Consider the following 20041-nt stretch of genomic DNA (forward strand, 5'->3'; position numbering starts at 1 on the left):
TGTGTGCACCATTCTGCTTTCTCCTACTTGTTAGCTGGAAATTTCTGTGTCATCTTCTTGATGTGAAGTGCAGATTCCGTTTCCATCTCTGTTCAGGTGGGTATCTGGTCATCTTTTGCTAGGCTTAATCTACTCTGGAAGCTTCCCCAGTCCCTGGTGAACCTGAGCCTCTCTTCCTTGCTCCATTGCTTTAGTCATGCATTGAGACTTTGCCTCCCCACCATCTGTGTTATGATGGGAGTCCTGGTCTTTGGCACCCTGTGTTCTGCCTCTGGAATCTCTCTTCTTTCTTTCATGTGGTACCCAGGTGGATCACAAGCCCTGCCTCCTTCCCACGGTTTCCCAACTTGTCCAGGCTTTTTTTGAAGTTTATCAGTGTAGCACCAGCAGGCAGATCAGTACGCTATCTCTGGAATCAAGAACCAAACCTGTTAGGTACCTGGTGACTGAACCACTCATGGCTATTGCAGATTCCTTTTTCTCATCTAGGGTTTCTGTTCCAGGGAAGTATTGTCAGTACAAGAAGATACACAGACACCTTGGGCAGAGAGGGGACCATTGGCCAGGATTATATTACATCCTTAACCAGTTTGGTACCATGAAACTAGGGCTGGAAGAGCTTTTTCAGTGCCCTAAAAAGCCTCCTCAGTTTAACCTCTTTCCTTAAGCAGCAGTAGGTTGGTTGGTTTGTTGTTTTTTTTTTTTTCCTTGCAGGTGTGACTGTTCAGAGATTGCCATGAAGCCTCTGTCATGCATTCTTCCACCTATACCACAATCAAGTCACAAGAAAGAGCTCTATCTCTGAGGATCATGGGCTGCCTGGAATGAATACATCTTTGCACCACCTACACACGGGTCAGGTAATCATATGACGCTTGATACTTTACCCTTGGAAATGGTCAGCCCCTAGCTAGGCTTGTGACTGCATTTCTCTTGCACATGTGGACTTACTCAATAGAAGTGTTCCTATATGAGATGGCAATGCAGCTTCCAGTTAAAGTATTGAGAAGCAATTACGTTATGTGCATCACCAGCAACTGAATTCATCGTGTTTCATAACAAATTATGGTGAGACATTGACTGAATCCAAATTATGAGAAGCTGAGGCTTATCTTTAGCCTGTTCATTCAAAAGAAGCTGCCCTTCCCAGAAAGGCAGTCTTCCTGTTGCTTGGCTACGGAATTGATATAAGGTGGAAGGAAGAACTCCAGCCGTGCAAGATGTATTCACATCAGTGTGTTACTAAGCTGGTGATCCCTGAGCTGTGGAATGGTCAAATAAAGATGATTAAGGTGGAGGAAAAGAGTCCCTAGATGTTAGAAACTTTATTGCAACTTCTTAACAAAGAAAATACGTGCCACAAGCATATTTTGTGATGTTCTGTTGTCTTTATCTACCTTTTGAAACAAATGTGTGTAAGGCTATGTGGGCATATATGTCTTGTAGTAAATTTGATGGAACTGAGAAAACTTAAAATTGATAAAAGGGTTCCCAAGAAAAGATTGAAAAATGCTACTTTAGGTTAGAGTTTGTGCTCGTGTTAATTGACTTGCCAATTAACTTGCTGTAACTAGCACAGGTAGAAATGCTTATCTAGACAACCTGTAAATATTTGTATCACAAATGTTTCCGACTTAGGAGAATTTTTCCAGGATAGAAACGTGTGTGTAGTTAGATGGCCACAATTAAAATTAACGTCTAAGATGTTAAAGAAGAATGACAAACTTGAATGTAGCTGTTGTTAGGAGGGCAGGTTCTTGTCTCACCAAATGACCAATTTCAGGGACGTTCAAGGGAGTTAAGAGGCACATACCACTGAACCTACAAGAATTTTTCAGCTCTGTATCTGGCCTGGGACTGAACATTGCTACTTTAGAACACGCAATTTTTCTGTGTTGGTCCTGCCCATAATTCTGGTTTGGTTTTAATTATACCAAAGAAGGAAATAAACTCTGCGTCCTTGCAAAATTTTCATGGCTTTTCTGATTCGGGGTGTTGCAGGGTGTAGTTAATGCTCTGAAAAGGCTTTGGGATTCCTGGATGAAAGATGTGATGAAAGAAGTGTATTGTTATTGTTTTAGGGGAGGAATCATGCTACTGGGTAAGCCTCTGTCACTGAGACTTGCTGGACTTGTTTGTTCTGACTTGCCTATGACTCCTTTCTTTCCTAATTCGGGAGATAAAGCCTCAAGTCTTTGCTGAGATGCTGCACAGTGCGTTGTGGTGTTTGGGACAGTGCATCTCCCAGACAGAAAAGCTCCTTGCTGACCTCTCAGTGGTACCCAGAGGTGAGTGCTGCAGCCTTCTGACTTGCTCCTTGGTAGTTTGGACAGCATGGCTATATCATGCGTAGATTTATAGGGCAGTTTGAGCTTTGGCTGAGGGTGTGGGGAGCATGGCACTAGCTCTGAGCCTACTTCTGATTTGAGCTGCCTTCTACGCATCAGTAATCCTTCTGATATTTCACCCTTTCTCTTCACCCAAAATGCATTTGTTTTCCGAGAATTCCCCGGCTCCTCTGCAGTGTGGTATGGTGACAGATCAGGGTGGCTTATGGCCACCAAAGTTTGCTGTGGGGGAGCAGGTGGGAGTCATCTCACTGCACCCCAACTCTGATCTGCTGTTTGTGCTAGTGTGGTTAGAACGTGTTGCAGTCACAACTGCTGAGCTAATGGCTTGGTACGGAAGGGTGAACAGAGTAAACTAGGTAAAAGTAGCTTCTTGTGCTCTTGTTTGTTTTCATGGGCTTTGTATGCAGCCAGGGAAGTGTTAATCTGTGCGGAATTAGCTTGGAAACACACCAAATCTGGCACCAGACCATTTCACTCACCCTGCCTTGGAATGAAAATCAAACTGAAAACCCACAAAGACTATAACTGCCTGTTTGGTGTCTCACTTCTGGAGTAGATTTCAGCCGGTCAAAGCGGGACGAAGGGAGGCAGGCAGAGCTATTTTCAACAGCTGAAAAGCAGAGATCTACTGCCATAGTCTGGGAGTGCCAAACTAACAGAACAAGATTCTACGACCAATGCATCTGCAGTGGAAATCTGAGAGGTAAAGATGATGTAGAAGTTGCAGAACCTTATCCTAAACTGATATTTAGGATATGCAATCAGTGAGCATGTACTTAATATTTCCTTTACACTGGGATGGCCTCTCAAGTGTTTATGCACATTGTAAAGTCCTTATGTGGTGAGTAGCCCTCCTAGTTCTACTAAAACTTATTTCAGAACACAGGAGTCTTTCTCAAGGTGTTGGCTGTGGCAGTCAACTGTAGAAATGTGCGTTATTAATTGAGGATATCTCAGTTGTCGGCATTAGTTATGTCCCACAGACTGTTATAGTAATACAGGAGGCTAGTGCTATACCAACAGTTAAAGAGCTCATAATCTCCAAAAAGCTGTATGCAAAATGGATGAGAGAGTAAGGAACAACAAACTTTTTGTGCTGATTGCAACGATGATCAAATAATCAGGGAAGCCTGTATGAGCAGCATTTTGGCATCATGGATATAGTTACTGGTAAGCTCTGAGTTAACGCATCCCAAAGACCGAATGCTGTCCCTCAATCTTGATGCAAACAACAAGAACAGTATTTGGAGCTGTTGTCTTTGCCCAGCTGAAGTGTGCTCCTGGGAAGCAGCAAGACCTTGGTAGAATTGGATGGTTAAGGGGAGGAGCTCAATTAGTAAGTGGCAAATACATTCGTGATGCTTTATCTGACTGCAGAGGGGTGGCATGCAGCACCTACTGTTTTTGTGGGATGTTTGAGGGTGTGGGGAGATCAAACTGATTCAGCATGACACATAGAACACCACACACATTTTGTTTCCCTTAGCAGATCCCTTCAATGTTTGGAAGTCTTCCATTGTATCAGAATCACTTTGGGAGATACCAAAAATTGAATGAGTGAGGCTGGTAGGTAACTGACCTCGTCCAGACAAGGGTCTTGCAGTACTTAGACAGGCACTAACTGCTTCTGTTTCAATGCCCAAAGTAGCAGAGGTTGTTGTCCTGTTCTCTTAGAAGTCTATGTCCTGAGTATGCTGCAAGAGCAGAGGAGAAGTGTTAGGTTGGTGTGATTGCTTGTGGCAAAGGTACGAGTGGGATTAACGTGCCTTGCTTCATGGTCCTGCGCTTGTGCTACAGGACTCCTGGACTAAGCCAGATGTATTTCAGTTGCTGCCATTCCCAGCCACACTGCCAAGGTGGATAGCTTCAGGGACCTAGTCTGGATTTTCAGATTGCACTCACCAGGCCAGCAGATTAGTCTGTCCAGTTGCCTTGTGAAAGGTCCCATTTCTAGGAAGAATGATTGTAGGGATGTGCCTGAATCTATCTTCGAATGGGGAAAATGGCCAAGGCTATAAATATGGAGAGACCCTCTTTAGCAGATGTGCTACCTGAGCTCTGCCACTGGCTCTTCTGAGAGTATTGGAATATCAGTGAGCAGGGGTATAATAATAAAAAATATAATAATAACTTTAGTTTAGGAAAACAGCAGCAGATTAGACAGAAGTAGTCTCATGTTTCCTTCTAAGCAGGACGTGGCAAAACACACTTCAGTAAACAGCTGGTGCCAGAAAACATGGTTTAGGTTGATCTAAAAGCAAATCTAGGTCGGGGTGCTGTGAGGACCTAGCTGAAGAAGTCAAAAAATGTCAAGGCCGATCTGTAAAACAGAAAGGGGTACCTGTTCCCTGCTTATCCAGCAGCTCATTGACTAGGGCCTTTTCTTAGGACACATGATAAAGTTACACTTCCTTTTCTTGTCTACACAGACATTTTCTGGTCAGTTTTCAGGTGTTGTTCTTACAGAGACTTTTGGTAATGCACAGGAGCTCAACCAGAAGAGATGGATAAGTTCAATGTAGGGAATCAAATCCTGTCAGGCAGAGGTGGGAGCTTGAACTTTCATCACTTGCATTGTGAATGAACATAGTAACCTTTTGGGGAGTTTGGTACCAGATGAGAGAGGAAAAACAGCTTGTCACCTGTGCATTGTGCTTCTCTTTTAGTTTTGGTAAAGGCGAAATGGAAGGTAAAGAATTCACCTGGAGCTGATCAGAAATCCAACCTGAAATCCTATCTGTTCTCTCCTTAGTTTCACAAGGAAGACCAGGCAATTTTAGCTCCGTAAAATTTCACTACAACTCTTCTTCCTAATGTGACAATAACTATTAATGTAGCTTTATTTCTTGCTGTATTTCACTTATTAAAATATCCTGTATTGAGGCTTGATTTAATATCTCTTTCTCTAAACACAACTTTGTGTTGAAAATAACTTAATTCTATACAAACATAGCCATTTTCGAAATAGTCAATTCGAATGAAATTTTTTCAGTACAGAATAACTTTTTAGTGGTAAATTCTTTGGCTCAGAGTCAAGGAGTGTGAATGAGATGACTTAGCTTGCATTTCCAGACCCAAATAACTGTGATATGAAATTGTCAGATGCTGCTGTCTCCATGGATTGTCTTGGGCTCCTTGGAAATTCAGTGTGTTTTAAATGAGAACAGGAATTGCTGGGGAAGATCTAATGTTCATCCATAGTATTGCCATTGTACTAAACTAAAGGATCTTGAGTTTGAAACTTCTCGTTAATTCACTGCAGACTGAAAGCTGCCAGGCATAGACTGTGAGGAGGTGGTTTTCAGAGCAGAGAGGACTCAGCCGTCAAGGTCTCACGGTGGAGCCTGACTTCTGATCTCTTGTTAAGGTTTGCTCTTGAGGAGCCTCCATGCTGGAGGATGAATGCCTTGGTGTTACCTGAATTCCCCTGTCTGCCCACTGAGAGTTAATTCACAGCTTACTGGAGCTTGGGCGGTAAAAAAATCAAAGCATGTGCTGTAAGAAAGCAAGAAATTTCATAGATTTCATAGATTTCTAGGTTGGAAAAGACCTTAGAGATCATCGAGTCCAACCGTCCCTAATCCCCATTAAACCATATCCCTAAGTAGTTCATCCACCCTATTCTTAAACACATCCAGGGATGGGGACTCAACCACCACCCTGGGCAGCCTATTCCAGTGGCTGACAACCCTTTCAGAGAAGAAATACTTCCTAACATCCAACCTGAATCTGCCCTGACTAAGCTTATACCCATTTCCTCTTGTTCTATCACCCATCACTAATGTAAAGAGCCCTTCCCCCACCTCCCCACCATCTTTTCTCAAGTATTTGTAGGCTGTAATCAGGTCTCCCCTCAGCCTCCTCTTCTCCAGGCTAAACAGCCCCAACTCCCTCAGCCGCTCCTCATAAGTTTTATTTTCCAGCCCCTTGACCAGTGAGGCTGTACAAAACACTCTGCCCTGGAAGGCATCCACACAGACTGCTGTAGTATTAGGGGTCTTCTGAGGAGAACACCGGCCTATTAAGCAGTGCCTCTTCGCCACAAGAAGAAAGAAAGAATGCATCTATGGCTGAAGGCAATGAGATCATGTCTGCCTCTGCGTTCATCAGCACCACAGAGGATCAGTGTTTCTCTGGCCAGCGAGTGTTGCTGAGTGGAGCAGAGTTTTCTTGGTTACTAGAGTGCAGAGAAAACCATGCAGAAGTCTGATTCCTGAACAGGGGTATTCACCTGCCACTCAACTATTTAATTACAGAGATGGATGTCCCAGGCACAGGAGGCCCTGTCAGGTGGTTATTCTGCTACAGCATGACAATCCTGCCCTCCGTGGCATAATAGCAGAAAGGCTAGCGGGGCGAAAGAGCTAGTTGGAGGTGTAAGTGTGTGGTTAATGACTGAATGCATTGAGTGGACATAACCTGGACAAGAACTGTCTTCCACTGAACAGCCTAGTAGGTATCAGCAGAGCCAGGCACAAAAGCAGACCGAGCTGTAAGTGTGTTTTCTGAATACAGTGTGTATTTGTGCATGACAGTGTCAAAGGCTAGAACTCCTAGGCACCACTGGAGGTATGTGCTGCTCTCATACAAGAAATACACATTTGGTGTTGCCTGCACTCAAGCTGCTCTTCAAAGAGTAAAGGATGGCTGATTTTGGGCCAAACAAGACCATCTGTTCCCTGCATTCATGCTGATTCCTGAAATGGGTGACGAAAGATTAGATATTTGCTAAAAAGCTAAAAACAAGAGAGTTTATTTCCCAGCCTTTCTGCACAACTGGTAACTAGCATGTCTGCTGATAAAATAGACCCAAAAAAAATTTAAAAAGGGGACAAGGGAGATTGCTGCTGAGCTGGGTCCTGCACTCAGGCCTTGCAGTTGAAGAATACATACTGGCAGTTGTATGCTGTGGGAGATGATGAGACTTTGTGCTTCCATTGCACAAGAGATTTTTCCTGTTCTGGTACTTATTTTAGCAAGATGGAAGTCGAGAGCACCCTACTAAAGGGAGGAAACTGTTCTGGGTTTGAAGAAGTATTTCCACCTTAATTTGTATATTCTCTATATACTATATATATACAAATTAATTACCTATATGAATGTAGAAACATGTGGAAGCGCTTCCTTTAAACTCTTTTTTAAAGTGAAATTGGTATCAGAAGTGGAGGAGTGGTTTTTATTCCTCATCTCCCATGTTTCCGTTTCCCCCAGTGCTGCAGTGTTTCCTAAGGTGCCTGTTTCCCCTTGCAAGTCTGTGTGACCTGTGGAGAGCAAGTGGTTCTGAGATGTTGGAGGAGTAGGTCTGTGCTGCCAGTGTTTGTCGATGTAGCTGGTATTTGCACAAAAAGGAAATAGAGACAGATTGAAATGGAGGATGGTGCTGCCTGTCAGAGCACGAGTCCCACAGACAGGGAGATGCTCGTTTTTGAAGTGTGAGTCTTAAGCCTTTGTCACTTATAGAATCATAGAATGGTTTGGGTTGGAAAGGACCTCAAAGATCATCTAGTTCCAACCCCCTGCCATGGGCAGGGAAACCCTCCACTATACCAGGTTGCCCAAAGCCTCATCCAACCTGGCCTTGAACACTTCCAGGGATGGGACATCTACAACTTCTCTGGGCAACCTGTTCCAGTGCCTCACTACCCTCAGAGTGAAAAATGTCTTCCTTATATCCAATCTAAATCTCCCCTCTTTCAGTTTAAAGCCATTTCCCCTTGTCCTATCACTACATGCCCTTGTAAAAAGTCCCTCTCCAGCTTTCCTGTAGGCCCCCTTTAAGTACTGGAAGGCTGCAATAAGATCCCCCCGGAGCCTTCTCTTCTCCAGGCTGAACAGCCCCAACTCTCTCAGCCTGTCTCCATAGCAGAGGTGATCCAGCCCTTGGATCATCTTTGTGGCCTCCTCTGGACCCGCTCCAGCAGCTCCATGTCCTTATGTATAAGGCTGTGCCTTGAGGAAATCTGTATTAAGTTCAAGAAAGTCATTGGTTATGAAACAAGTACTATTGTTTCAATATCTACAGGCAGCCATGTGCCATCAGGGCTGTGCCGCACGTTCTCTGCGTCAAGAGCAATGGAGAGATGTTGCTCTGATTGCTGTCTGGATGGAAGCACACTGGGGCAGGGACAGCTGAAGCACAGGGAACCTGCCTGATGGAGATTGATGGCAGGGGCTCAATCTGCCCCTGAGGAGAGCAAAGTCAGATGCTAAAGCAGAATCTTTAAAACATGAGAGGTGGCTAGTTAAGGAGGGGCAGAGGCATATTGCCATAGTGAGCTGTTCTGGTTAGCCAAGGGGCTCGTCCTTACGGGCAGTAATTGGCTGCCCATGAGCTATGCTGCAATTCCATGAGCTGGGACTGTGAAAGAATGTGAGCTGTGAGATGAGGATAAGAATGCTCCATGGAAGGCTGCAGCATGTTAAAGAAACTGAGGCCAGACAGTCCCGCTAGTCTTAGATTTTTATCTGAATCTCTTTCTGTTAAACCCTCAGGGGTAATGGATAGTGTGTACAGTGAAGGACTAGATGGCAAGAAGTCAAGGCCTCCATGGAATCATTTGAGCTCTAGTGTGTGTATATTATGTATTTACTGCGACTTGCAGTTTCCAGAGAAAGTAATCCTGGCCAGCCTGGACTTCCAGACACCTATTGACTGTCCTATTGTTTTGCAGAACCTTGCCGTTCAGAAACATAGCCAATCTAGTGGGGAGACAGCTAGGTTTGGGGAAAACTTGGACTGTGCATTGCCAGAACGTAACTTTACTCTAATAAAGCAGGCACAACAGAAGGAAAGGTATTAGGCTTCTTGGTGGTATGTGACACTGAAGCAGAAGGCTTGACTCTGGTCACCTGTCCTGTGTCTTTTGGTAACACTAAGCTGCTGCTTGTGACCACCTGCAGTTGTGGCTCTGGCTGAAGCTACCCTGTTTGACTTTTTCTTTCTGGTATGCCACCTGTTTGAGTGGGTAAAAACTTGCCTGCTTCCCTTAAGCAATGGACTGGGATACCTGCCAGCACACTCACTAGCCAAAAACAAGCTTTTATGTGAGAAGATTAAACTGAGTTGCTTCCAACTTCCCTGTCACTCGCTGAGCACACCCTCATTGTGTGCAGACCTCCCAGCTGCTTCCTCTGTGGCTCTATCCTTTTTTTTTCTTTTTTCCACTTGGCCTTGCTTATCATCTCTTCCTTGTAGCTTTGCTGAGCTTTCTTGCCCTCAGAGCAGTGTATAACCTCATTCTGCTCTCCCACCACTTCACTGTCTTTTGCTGTCTTGGATTTCTGCATTGTACCCTCACCTTCATTGGTCATCTGCCCCCTCAGCTCATTTCCGAAGATGGAGCCTCTGCTGGTATCCTGCTCTGCTTTCATTGTGATTTCTTCTTCGCCACCTTGTAGTCAGAAAACCTGCAAAGACTTACTCTCTCTGCCTGCCTTTGTGCCCCTATTTACTCAGACGTTGCTCAGAAATGGCTGTGCCGTAGGCCTGAAAAGGAGAATATAGCAGTTAGTATGTCTAGTCCTCATCAATACAAACGTGGATCAGTGGGTGTAAAACAGCGTGGTGACTAGCCAGCAGAGTCTGGCTGCTGTCATTGGTCACTCCAGGCACCTTTGAGACATTATCCCACGTGTTTTTCTGATACCCTGTACTAATGCCGACCATGATGTAGAAGACTCAGTGGCATGACAACAATTACTACCGAGTATGCTGTGGAATTACTGGGGATCTGAAATAATTGTGTTTAAGGCTTTGCGTCATCCTACAACAAAGCTGCTGAGGACATGCACAAAAATGCAGTTTTCCTAATGTTCTCTTGCTTAACACAGCACAGGAGGACATAAGCGTAGGAGAAAGGCTTAAGTGCCTTTGTCCATGTGTGCGTCAAGTTCCCAACCCTTTTACAGGTCTGCTGTTGGCTTTCAGCAAGTCACTAAGTCTAGGTCTTGTTTTTATATTACTTTTACACGAGTAGCTTGCTCTTTCCCCTTTGGCAGGAGACAGGATGCGATCTCTTAAAATGTATATGTGGTTTTGGCACAATAAAACCCAAACCCTGTAGAGGATCAATAGATGTTACTGCTCATACTAACTGAAAATAACTCAAAGGTGTATGTTATATGGCATCTCCGGTAGCCTGGAGTATCCTTGGTGCAGAAGTTATTTCATCAGTCATGAATTACTACGTTTGTGTTCAGCTTAAGCACCTGCATGGTCAGTCAGTTGCACTTGAAATCTGTGTAGTATTTCTTGATGGGAAATCGTCTCTACTAGTGATACCTGCACAACTCTAGGCTTTTCTCAGGGGTGCACATGAGGCAATGGAGGCAATTTAGAACGCAGAAAATTCTGACTAAATATAAAGAAAAAGCTTTTGCTCCTGAGAGACTGGAGGATCTCTGTTCTTGGAGATACTAAAAACTTGACAAAGCCTGGAGCAACCTGCTGTAGTGGGACCTGGTTTGAGCAGAAGGTCAGACCCACAGAGTCCAGAGGTCCTTCCCAGCCTACCTCACTCTTTGAGATTTGTCAGCTGAGCTAAATTGTGCCAGATATGATTTAGCTTAGGATGCACTATTATCTTTGTAATAGAGTTGAATTTTTCCATGTTGTTTTCTTCAATGCAGATAGTGATCCAGATGGACAGACCGACAAGGCGTATGGAGCCATGGAAGATAGCAGTCATTGTTGTGTTGGTAATAGTTGCCTTAGCCCTCATCATCGGCTTGCTTACATATGTTTTGTGCAATGGTAAGTGCAGCACTCTTTTTGTTGTCACAAGTCTTCAGGAGTCTACTGTGTTTTGCTTGCTGCTGTGGTCTTGCCTGATAATTTAGGTATACAATTCACCCTGGTATAGAATCTGCATGAGAAAACTTCTTAGACCCTGTTCAAGATCTGGATTGATTAGAAAACCTGCAAGAATACTTAAAATATCATTTACTTGAAGCTGTAAAAAACTTTAAGTTTTGTCACTCTTTTTTGTTTCTTGTCTTGCCCTGGTGCCTCCACTGGTATCCATGGTTAACCAAAGACTCGCAGTCTTCTGTGTAAGCCAGAGGTGTGTCTAGTACTCAGGCTATGCACAGTAAACTAGGTCTTGAGCAGGGTTTTTGCAGAAACTGAGCCCAGCACCTCTAGCTGAGGATATTCCAGAAAGAGTGGGGGCAGAGATTTAGGCTTTTTGGAGCCCCAGAGTCAGTCCTGGTAGCAGATGAATGAAGCCAAGCCATTCCGTTCCCAGTCTCTGATATACCAGTGCGAGGGGTTTTGAAATGCCTTCCTGCTGGGATGGAACTAATTGTGTTGCTGTCTCAGCTCACCGAGAGTCAACGAGGCCATGGCTTGCATTGAGACACTAGACAGAGAAATGGCAGAGCTACAGCTTAGCTTTGCTTTTCTACTAACTCTGCATTATGGGACCCCTGTCTACCATTCACCCGAGAGCCAGATTTTAACCTTAAACTGATTGCTGAATGGATGCAACAGCTCTGGGCCACCTTCATCTGAGGGACAGGGACATGCCAGACTGCAGCTAGGAAGGAGTGAGTTTGTCTGCTGAGTCAGAAGGGACATATGTGGGCTGGTGTGTCTCGTGCTGTGCTCACCTCAGGCTGATGAGAAGATGGTCCCCGGAAAAATGTTGTAGTGGGTGTACTTGAGATGATCCTCAAAGTAGAAATGAGCCTCTAGGTGGTCCATGGAGCAGCAAGATGATCCAGAGCCTCCTTTTTGCAAAGTGTGGTTAAAGTTGTAATTCCACAGGTGACAGGGTCATAGCCAGAGCCTGAGAGCCCTACTTGTGCCGTGCTGCGTGAGGTGCTGTGCATATCTGAATTGTGCTGAAGGAGATCAGCCACCTTTCTTTTCCTCCTCTAGATCAGGACCGATATTACAATGCCACTTTCGTAATCACCAATGTCGACTATGACCGTCAGTATGAACGGCAAACCACGGAAGAGTTCAGGCGCCTGAGCCAAGAGATTGAAACCATGGTAAGCTGAGATGTTTCTCTGTTTCTGCCTGACCTGTGGTGAAGAGGTCACTGTTTCCAATTGTGTGACTGGAAATGGAACCAGAGGTGATTGTTCCTCATTCTTACGTGACGACTGCCTTACCCTTCAAACCTTGCTGTAGTGGGTTAAAGATGCATTGCTGACTGGGCACGAGCAGATGGTGAGCACAGGTGCTGTCTGTTCCTGCGGCTCTGTGGTGGAACAGGCACCCACAGAGCAGAAGGGACAGCAAAATTGACCAACTCAGCTGTTTACTTTTGTTCTGCATCTGATGGAACTTTAGTGGTAGCTTTGGTGTAGAGGCAGAGATCTGAAGGCATTTTCTTGTGTTTCAGAGGCTCACAAGACTCTTATATCTTGAAAGGATGTACATATTACAGGTGTATTTTAACACACTCTTTTCCTTTAACAGATATCTGCAGTATTCAAGGGGTCCTTTCTAAGTAAGAGGTACATCAGATCTCATGTTGTCAGTCTAAGGTAAGTAATGAGAAGGTCAGGAATAAGCAAGGATGTATTCTTTGTATTCCTTGACCATACAGATTGTGCCTGGTTATTTATGCTTGGATTACACCAGCAGGATGACTAAATCTTGGCTGGTTGTTGCTCTCCTTCGGCGCTCACAACGCTGAGGGCTCAGTTACCTTCAGAGCAAGGAAGAGAAATTTGGTCTTGTACTTCTGCCTTGTACTTACGTGAACACCAGTTGTTTGTGGCTGTGATGCAGTAACTGTATTACTAGGTCTTCAACACTAGTTAAGGGCTTGTGAGATGCAGAGTCAGCTCTTTGTTTCACTTAATGCTTCCTGTGGAAGCTCGTGCTGGTGTTTACCCCTCTGCATGGTGTACAGCAGGAGATGCCTGTTCTCCTACCTCTTTGAAAATGTCTGAAGGAATAAATGGTTCCGCTGTGAGATACTTGGATACAAAGTTGAGGGAAGGAGGCAAGTGAGATACAGATATAAAGGTCCTGTGTGAGAGCTTTCAAGTCTCTCCTCCCTGCAGTAATCGCTTCCCTCTCCTTCTCATTACTTTGGGTTAGAGCCTTATTTCTATAAGGCTGAATTCCACTGTGCAATATTTTTCTCTAGACAGCAAAGAGCGCCAGCCTTCCCCCAAATGTCCTTCTTCACAGCACTTCTGGGCTTTCATGCCTTTACCTGTCTCTAGATGGAATGAGTCATTTCCTTAAACTCTTCTACATTCTTTTCTTCTGCTGGTTTCTTCCACAAGCCTCCCATACTGTATATCAACTGAAATTACAGAACTTTGGAGCTAGACTTCAAGCAACTTCTTTTCACCTTTTGGGTTGACCAAACTGTATCTTTTCCAAACTTGTTTTCACTATAGGTACCTTGTTGTGCAACTAGACCCTGGACCAGCTTAGCTACGTCTCTGCTGTCTTTCCCTCTAGGCTTCAGTTGATTTTCCTTTAGACTGTTAGCCTAAAATATTGGGCTTGACATTTTATACTGACAGTTAAGTGGTGAAACGATTTAGTTTTCTGTCTCTAGATATAATGGAGCTAACTGGCCAATAAATGGACAAGTGACTTAAATGAAAAAAAAATGCCAAAAGAGCTTTTGAACTTTAGGAATGGCTTGTTGGATATCTGTTGACAGGTTTTAACTTGCTGTATTGTTCCTACTGCCGCCTGTGTCTTACTGACTATGAGCTGCATAGAGGCCAAAGGGAGTGGTCCCTCTTCTCCTTCTCAGCTGTACTGCTTATAACAATTCCCAGAAAACTTCCTCTGGTCATTGATGTAGTGAGAACCAAGCCTTTTGCTGCCTCCTGACATGTCATCACCTTCCTTTACCTGTGCACAGCTATGCTGTTTGTTCTGTACATCTACGCGGACGAGATCTGTTCTCGTATAAAGGTGGCAGACAGTGCAAAGCAGAACAAAGAGGATTAGTGGGCAAAGAGGGAATGACACCACTTTGTTTTTGTTGGTTTGCAGCCCAGATCCTGACGGAGTGCTTGCATCTGTTGTTCTGGTATTTAAATTTGCCTCGGCTGACAGTGAGGAAATGAGCTGGGGTCATGTCAACCGTGTGTTACAGAGAAGGCTGAAAACAAGCTCCACATTCTTGAGTGTTGACCAGTCTACCATTAGACTCACAGGCAAGTGCCTTAGATTTGTGTTTTTAGCTTGGAATTTGTTCCTCATACTTTACCATTCTTTGTGTAATGAGCTTCACTATAGTATGCAAATATGGGCTATTCTTGTTTTCTTCTTTTGCTTCTCAAAATTGTGTGTTAGGGCTTACAGCCCAGGAGCTTGGAAGAAGTAGCGTGAAAAGAACTAAAGCATACTGGCACTAATTTATGAGTGTGAGCTCTCCTCTGTGCATAAGAGGTTCTCTTTGTGTGACCTAGCTCTGTTGAATGAGATAATCTCCCTCACAATTTATCAAAAAAGGCCCAACTTTGTGACCACGTGTTCACAGATTACTTTAAGGCACACAGTGAATTGGACAAGAACCCGTGTCATCAGGTACTGAAATATAGAGGCCACAAGGTGTTAAAAAAATGCAAGGCTGAGATGGTTCCCTTTGCCAGCCCCTGCCATTTCCTTTGCTCCTTTGACAGATCGCTGTGCCACGTGTTCCTAATAAAACCCTGAGGTTCCCTGGGCAGTAATCCTCTCCCATGGATCTGTCGCTGGTTACTACCAGAATCTGGCAGAAGGTTTTCTGTAGAAAAGAAATCAGTAATGTTGCAGTTTAGCTCCAGTCAGTCCCAGCACTGACTGAGGATTTGCCAAGACTGTTTTGACCACCTTGCCATACTGAACCTGAAAAAGTGCCTGTAGGTGTTTATATCGTGCACAGCCGCCAGCACGTGTAGATGTTACTTGGACCTATTTGCAGTCATCTGCTGCTTTTGTCAGCTTTGAGCTAAGACAAAAAAGATGTATCCTTTGGCCTGGCACTTTCAGTGAGGAACAAAGGCTTAATTCAACTTCTCCAACAGAGCAAATTACTCCTTTTACCGTACTGTCACTCCGTGCAGCAGTGCAAGCCTTTTAATTTGTGGTTGCTGGGTACAGGGAGGGAGCCTGTGCTAGATCACGTAACAGGATGAGATATACTCACTGTGGTGTTTGCTTTTCGTTCCAGAGTTGAATAAGGAAAAGGGAGATAATCTTTTAAACAACTGTAAGTACAAATGCTTTATAGAGAAGGACCAGGGACATGGTGCTATAGGTTCTGTGGTTACAAGATGCTTATGATTTGAGATGCAAGTTGAAAAAATAACTTGTTAAAGATACCAGAGCAGTAGACAGTGCATGAGCCAGGGAAGACTTCAGCTTATTTTCTTGCTGTCAGGCTGGCTCTGTAGTGTTTGCAGAATCAGGCATTCTGACTTGGTGGGAAGCACTTCCTTTAATGCTGGTTATGGGAAGTAGGGGCGTGCAGGTGAGCTGCTGTTAATGAACTTTGCACGAGGACTGCAGTTGCTGAAGGCCAAGATTCTTGCTGGAATCCTTTCAAACACATTTTCCTTCCTGCCCCATCCTCCCTGCAGAAAGGTTTGGCAATAGATGTCTGTCAGATTTGAGCTAAACCTTGCAATATTCAGGGAAAGATCAAAGGGTGAGAGAAAGAGCTGTCCACAGCAAGAGCAAAGCAGGGGCACACAACCCTGGAGAGGGGCAGGTTCTCAGTCCCCCTCCTGCTCTACCCCTGTGAGGTCTCAAAGCTCATCTGGAAACAGGGAGACAGCCTAAGTCCCCTCCCAGGGGACTACATCAGTTCCCTGCATGGTCTCGAAGCCCTTGCACCTTAGCTTTCCATTTAAATGCCCTCTGAGAATTAACTGGTTTGGATCTAACTTTTTTCAGCTGAGTAATACATGATTGTGCTATTGGCACAGTGACTGTTGGAGAAAGAGGGCACTGGTTTTTTGTTGCTGTTGCCAAGGCTGACCTGGAGGTCAGCTGGCCAAATCCTTTCTTTGTTTGCCTAGTTTTTGGGTAGGTTTTTTGTTTGGTTTTGTGGGTTTTTTTGCAAACTGGTGTTCAGCAATTCTGTGACACTTAAAGCTATACTGACTATGCTGGTCTTGCCTTTGCTGTACAAATTTTTGGTGGTGGGATTTTACAAATAATGGGAAGATAGCCTCCACTGAGTTCACAAGCCATGTGCTGTGTCTTGTGTATATTTTGGTGTTTATTAAAGCTTAGAGCTGCCTTGGTGTGGTGGTTGTTTGTGTGGGGATTCCTCAGTCTTTTCATACTCAGTTTTTAAGAAGTCTTTTTACAAAACCAAAGGATTTCCTTTTTTTTTTTTCCATACGGTACCAAGAGAGGTTTAGTCTTTAGATGAAACCTACATGCCGTTATTATGACAGCAATATGAACACAAATGCTTAGGTTAATTATCAGCGTACGTCTTTGTGCCTGATAATCTGTGCATGTACCTGTATACACTAATGGCTATGTATGTTACCTTTCCCTCTGTACAGCTCGAGTCAAGTATCAAAGCAAGGTTTGTAGAGGCAATATTTTTTTAACTAGGTAACTGGGGAAGATAAACAGTGTCTCAGATATCCAGCCTTCAGTTCCCGTGGGAGTACATATGGGCTTGCGTGTCTGAAAATTGGCTTAATGAGAAAGTAGTGACTCTTCTACCATTTATTTGGTAGAATATAGAATAAGAAACCAAACTTCTTTGCTTACCCCACATCTATCCTGAGACACTTGTGACCATGGCACTTGGTTTCCCTGCTATTGGAGGCACTGCTTTAGGTGAAGGCTGTCTCTTGAAACTCCTGCCATGTTACACCTGTGCCTGCAGCCATGAGGGCCTTTCCCAAAGCACCACGCTGATTTCCCCTCAATCAGCTACAGCAGAGGTGCCTTTTCTTTGCCAGGCTGTGGAATACGAAGACAGGCATTCTCCTTCACAGGAGTGGAGAGAATAACTGGCGGGCAGCGTGCACAGAGTGGGGAATGGCCGTGGCAGGCTAGCATTCAGCTTGATGGGACCCATCGTTGTGGTGCATCAGTGATCAGTAATACGTGGCTAGTGACTGCAGCCCATTGCTTTAGAGGGTAAGTCCTCAGCACCTTTCTGATCTTAGAGGCCTTAGGACTCTTGGGTGCTCTGACCTTTCATGGCTCACTAAGTCTACATCTGCTGAGAGATAATGGCTCTTCTCTGTCCCTTGGTCCCTTCTTTGTCCTTTGTCTTCTTCTTTGTCCCAGGCAAACCTGGTCACGTTGTGTTTTGATGCTTAAATGGAGAGCTAAACCCCTTTGAGGATCTCATTTTGTGTGGCTGTGACATACTCTCAAATATCTTACAGAGAAAGAGATCCTCGGAGGTGGACTGCCAGCTTTGGAATTCTGCTGAGACCTCCAAAACAGAAAAAATTAGTCCGAAGAATTATCATTCATGAAAAATACAGAAACTTTGTCCTTGATCATGAATATGATGTGGCTGTTGTGGAACTTGCCTCTGCTATTGAGTTCACGAGTGATGTGCACAGTGTCTGTCTTCCTGAAGCATCTCACGTTTTCCCAGCGAACGCTACCTGTTTTGTCACAGGCTGGGGAGCTTTGAAGAATGATGGTGAGTGTCTTTTGCCTACTTGTTCCCTGTCACACATGTATCTGAGAAGACTGCTGTTAGTTTTATTTAGATTTTTTGTTTATTTTGTGTTTCTTGCACTTGGTATTTGATAGGTGCGAGTGCTAATGATACTTTTGTGGGTTTAGTTTGCTGCTTTTTTTTTTCTGGCTAGGTCAGTGGATTGCAATGTGGGGGAAAGACCCTACAGGTTAGCCTTAGAGGAGTAAGAGCAGCTTTTTTTCATTACTGCATGCATTGTGCTGGTTGAATACTTTCTGTTCTCCATTCCCACTGGCCCAGTCCCTCTGGATTTAGCTCTGGCATGAGTTCTTTTGCCATTCAGCTTTGTCATAGATGTATCAGGACAGTTTTCATCAGCTATTCTGTCTTTGGTCATAAATCAGGCTTCATCCAATGATTTGAGTGAGCTTCATTCAAATTAGTCAATATCAGAGAAGTTAGAGATGATGGGAGTATAAATCTGCTTATGAGAGCCATTGAACTATATAGGTTGTGTTTCATGATAGGCTCTTGGGGTGTGCAGTGGTTGTCCAGAGCTACACTGCAGTTAACCCAATGGGTCCTTCCGTTGGTATCAAGGACATATCTTGTAGCCTACAGTTGAATTCAACACTGAAACATGTACAAAAATCCATTTGTCCATTATGCTAAAGAGCATCTGGTGAGAATGACAGATGGAGAAGGGTTATGTATGGGAACAAGTGACTGGACTTTAACAGAGGGCAGGGGAGACATGACTACTTTCTTCTTCCTGAGGCATTGTCTGAGTAGCTACCTACACTTCCTGTAATGGCAGAAAAGCTACAGGAAAATCTGGCTACTCATCATCCTAAGTGTTGTAGGTTGCATACCGTACCTGCAGATTCTAATGTCATTTCTCCTCTAGGCTCTAGTGTTAATGAGCTTCGACAAGCAGAAGTGAAAATTATAAGTACTGAGGTTTGTAATAGAAGACAAGTGTACAGTGGAGCGATAACACCTGGAATGTTGTGTGCTGGGTACTTGGAGGGGCAGGTGGATGCCTGCCAGGTAAGTCTCTTCATAGGTAATAGTAAAAAAAAGGAAATCGGTGGGGTAGGAGGTGATGTTTCCTAGGAACAGAATATACTTTGGGGAATTTTGATGAAGTTTGTGGGGTTCAGTATCTTGACAGATGTTCTTGGATCTTGATGATCCGAGGGCTGGAACACCTCTGCTATGAAGACAGGCTAAGAGAGTTGGGGCTGTTCAGCCTGGAGAAGAGAAGGCTCCGGGGTGATCTTATTGCAGCCTTCCAGTACCTAAAGGGGCTACAGGAAAGCTGGAGAGGGGCTTTTTACAAGGGCATGTAGTGATAGGACAAGGGGCAATGGCTTTAAACTGAAAGAGGGCAGATTTAGATTGGATATAAGGAAGAAATTTTTCCCTCTGAGGGTGGTGAGGCACTGGAACAGGTTGCCCAGAGAAGTTGTGGATGCCCCATCCCTGGCAGTGTTCAAGGCCAGGTTGGATGAGGCTTTGAGCAATGTGGTGTAGTGGAGGGTTTCCCTGCCCATGGCAGAGGGGTTGGAACTAGCTGATCTTTGAGGTCCCTTCCAGCCCGAACCATTCTATGATTCTATGTAAATCAAGAGCTTCATGGTTTATGGGCTGAAATGTGCACTTAGATGCTTGAGGTTTATATATAATGCACGCGTGAGAGAATGCAGATGTGAGGGTGTGGAGTGAGAGAGGCTGAATTAGTCAGAGGCTGTGAGCCTCTGCCTTGTCAGTAGACTGTGCGAAGGTTGAATTACAGCTGTGGTCTAGAGCCAAATATCTGTCAGTTGTAACAGAACAATTTGAGGCTTGCTGCATTAGTGATGTGAACGCTGCTTACTGTGTTCCTGCCTGTTGACGTTTTTCTCCTTAGGGTGACTCTGGTGGACCACTGGTGCACGCGAACTCCAGAGGAATCTGGTATCTCGTGGGAATAGTGAGCTGGGGAGATGAATGTGGCAAGCCAGATAAACCAGGAGTGTACACGCGAGTGACTTACTATCGAAACTGGATCAAATCCAAAACAGGCATCTGAAACCTACAGCGGGTTAA

The 20041-nt window shown here is 44.5% G+C and overlaps 1 protein-coding gene across 1 annotated transcript; it reads left to right on the forward strand.

Moving 5' to 3' along the window:
- Positions 1–824: 824 nt before the first annotated feature.
- On the forward strand, positions 825–20024 carry LOC104370363 (transmembrane protease serine 11E). Its single transcript, XM_086611930.1, has 11 exons — positions 825–860; positions 2180–2278; positions 10980–11103; positions 12232–12347; positions 12781–12848; positions 14332–14495; positions 15494–15532; positions 17250–17430; positions 17685–17950; positions 18858–19000; positions 19863–20024. The coding sequence occupies exons 1-11, from the start codon at positions 825–827 to the stop codon at positions 20022–20024; spliced, it is 1398 nt and encodes a 465-aa protein (XP_086468056.1).
- The last annotated feature ends 17 nt before the right edge of the window (positions 20025–20041 follow it).

The sequence above is a fragment of the Tauraco erythrolophus genome, chromosome 5, assembly GCF_009769465.1.
Source record: "Tauraco erythrolophus isolate bTauEry1 chromosome 5, bTauEry1.pri, whole genome shotgun sequence".
In the NCBI taxonomy this organism is placed as follows: Eukaryota; Metazoa; Chordata; class Aves; order Musophagiformes; family Musophagidae; genus Tauraco; species Tauraco erythrolophus.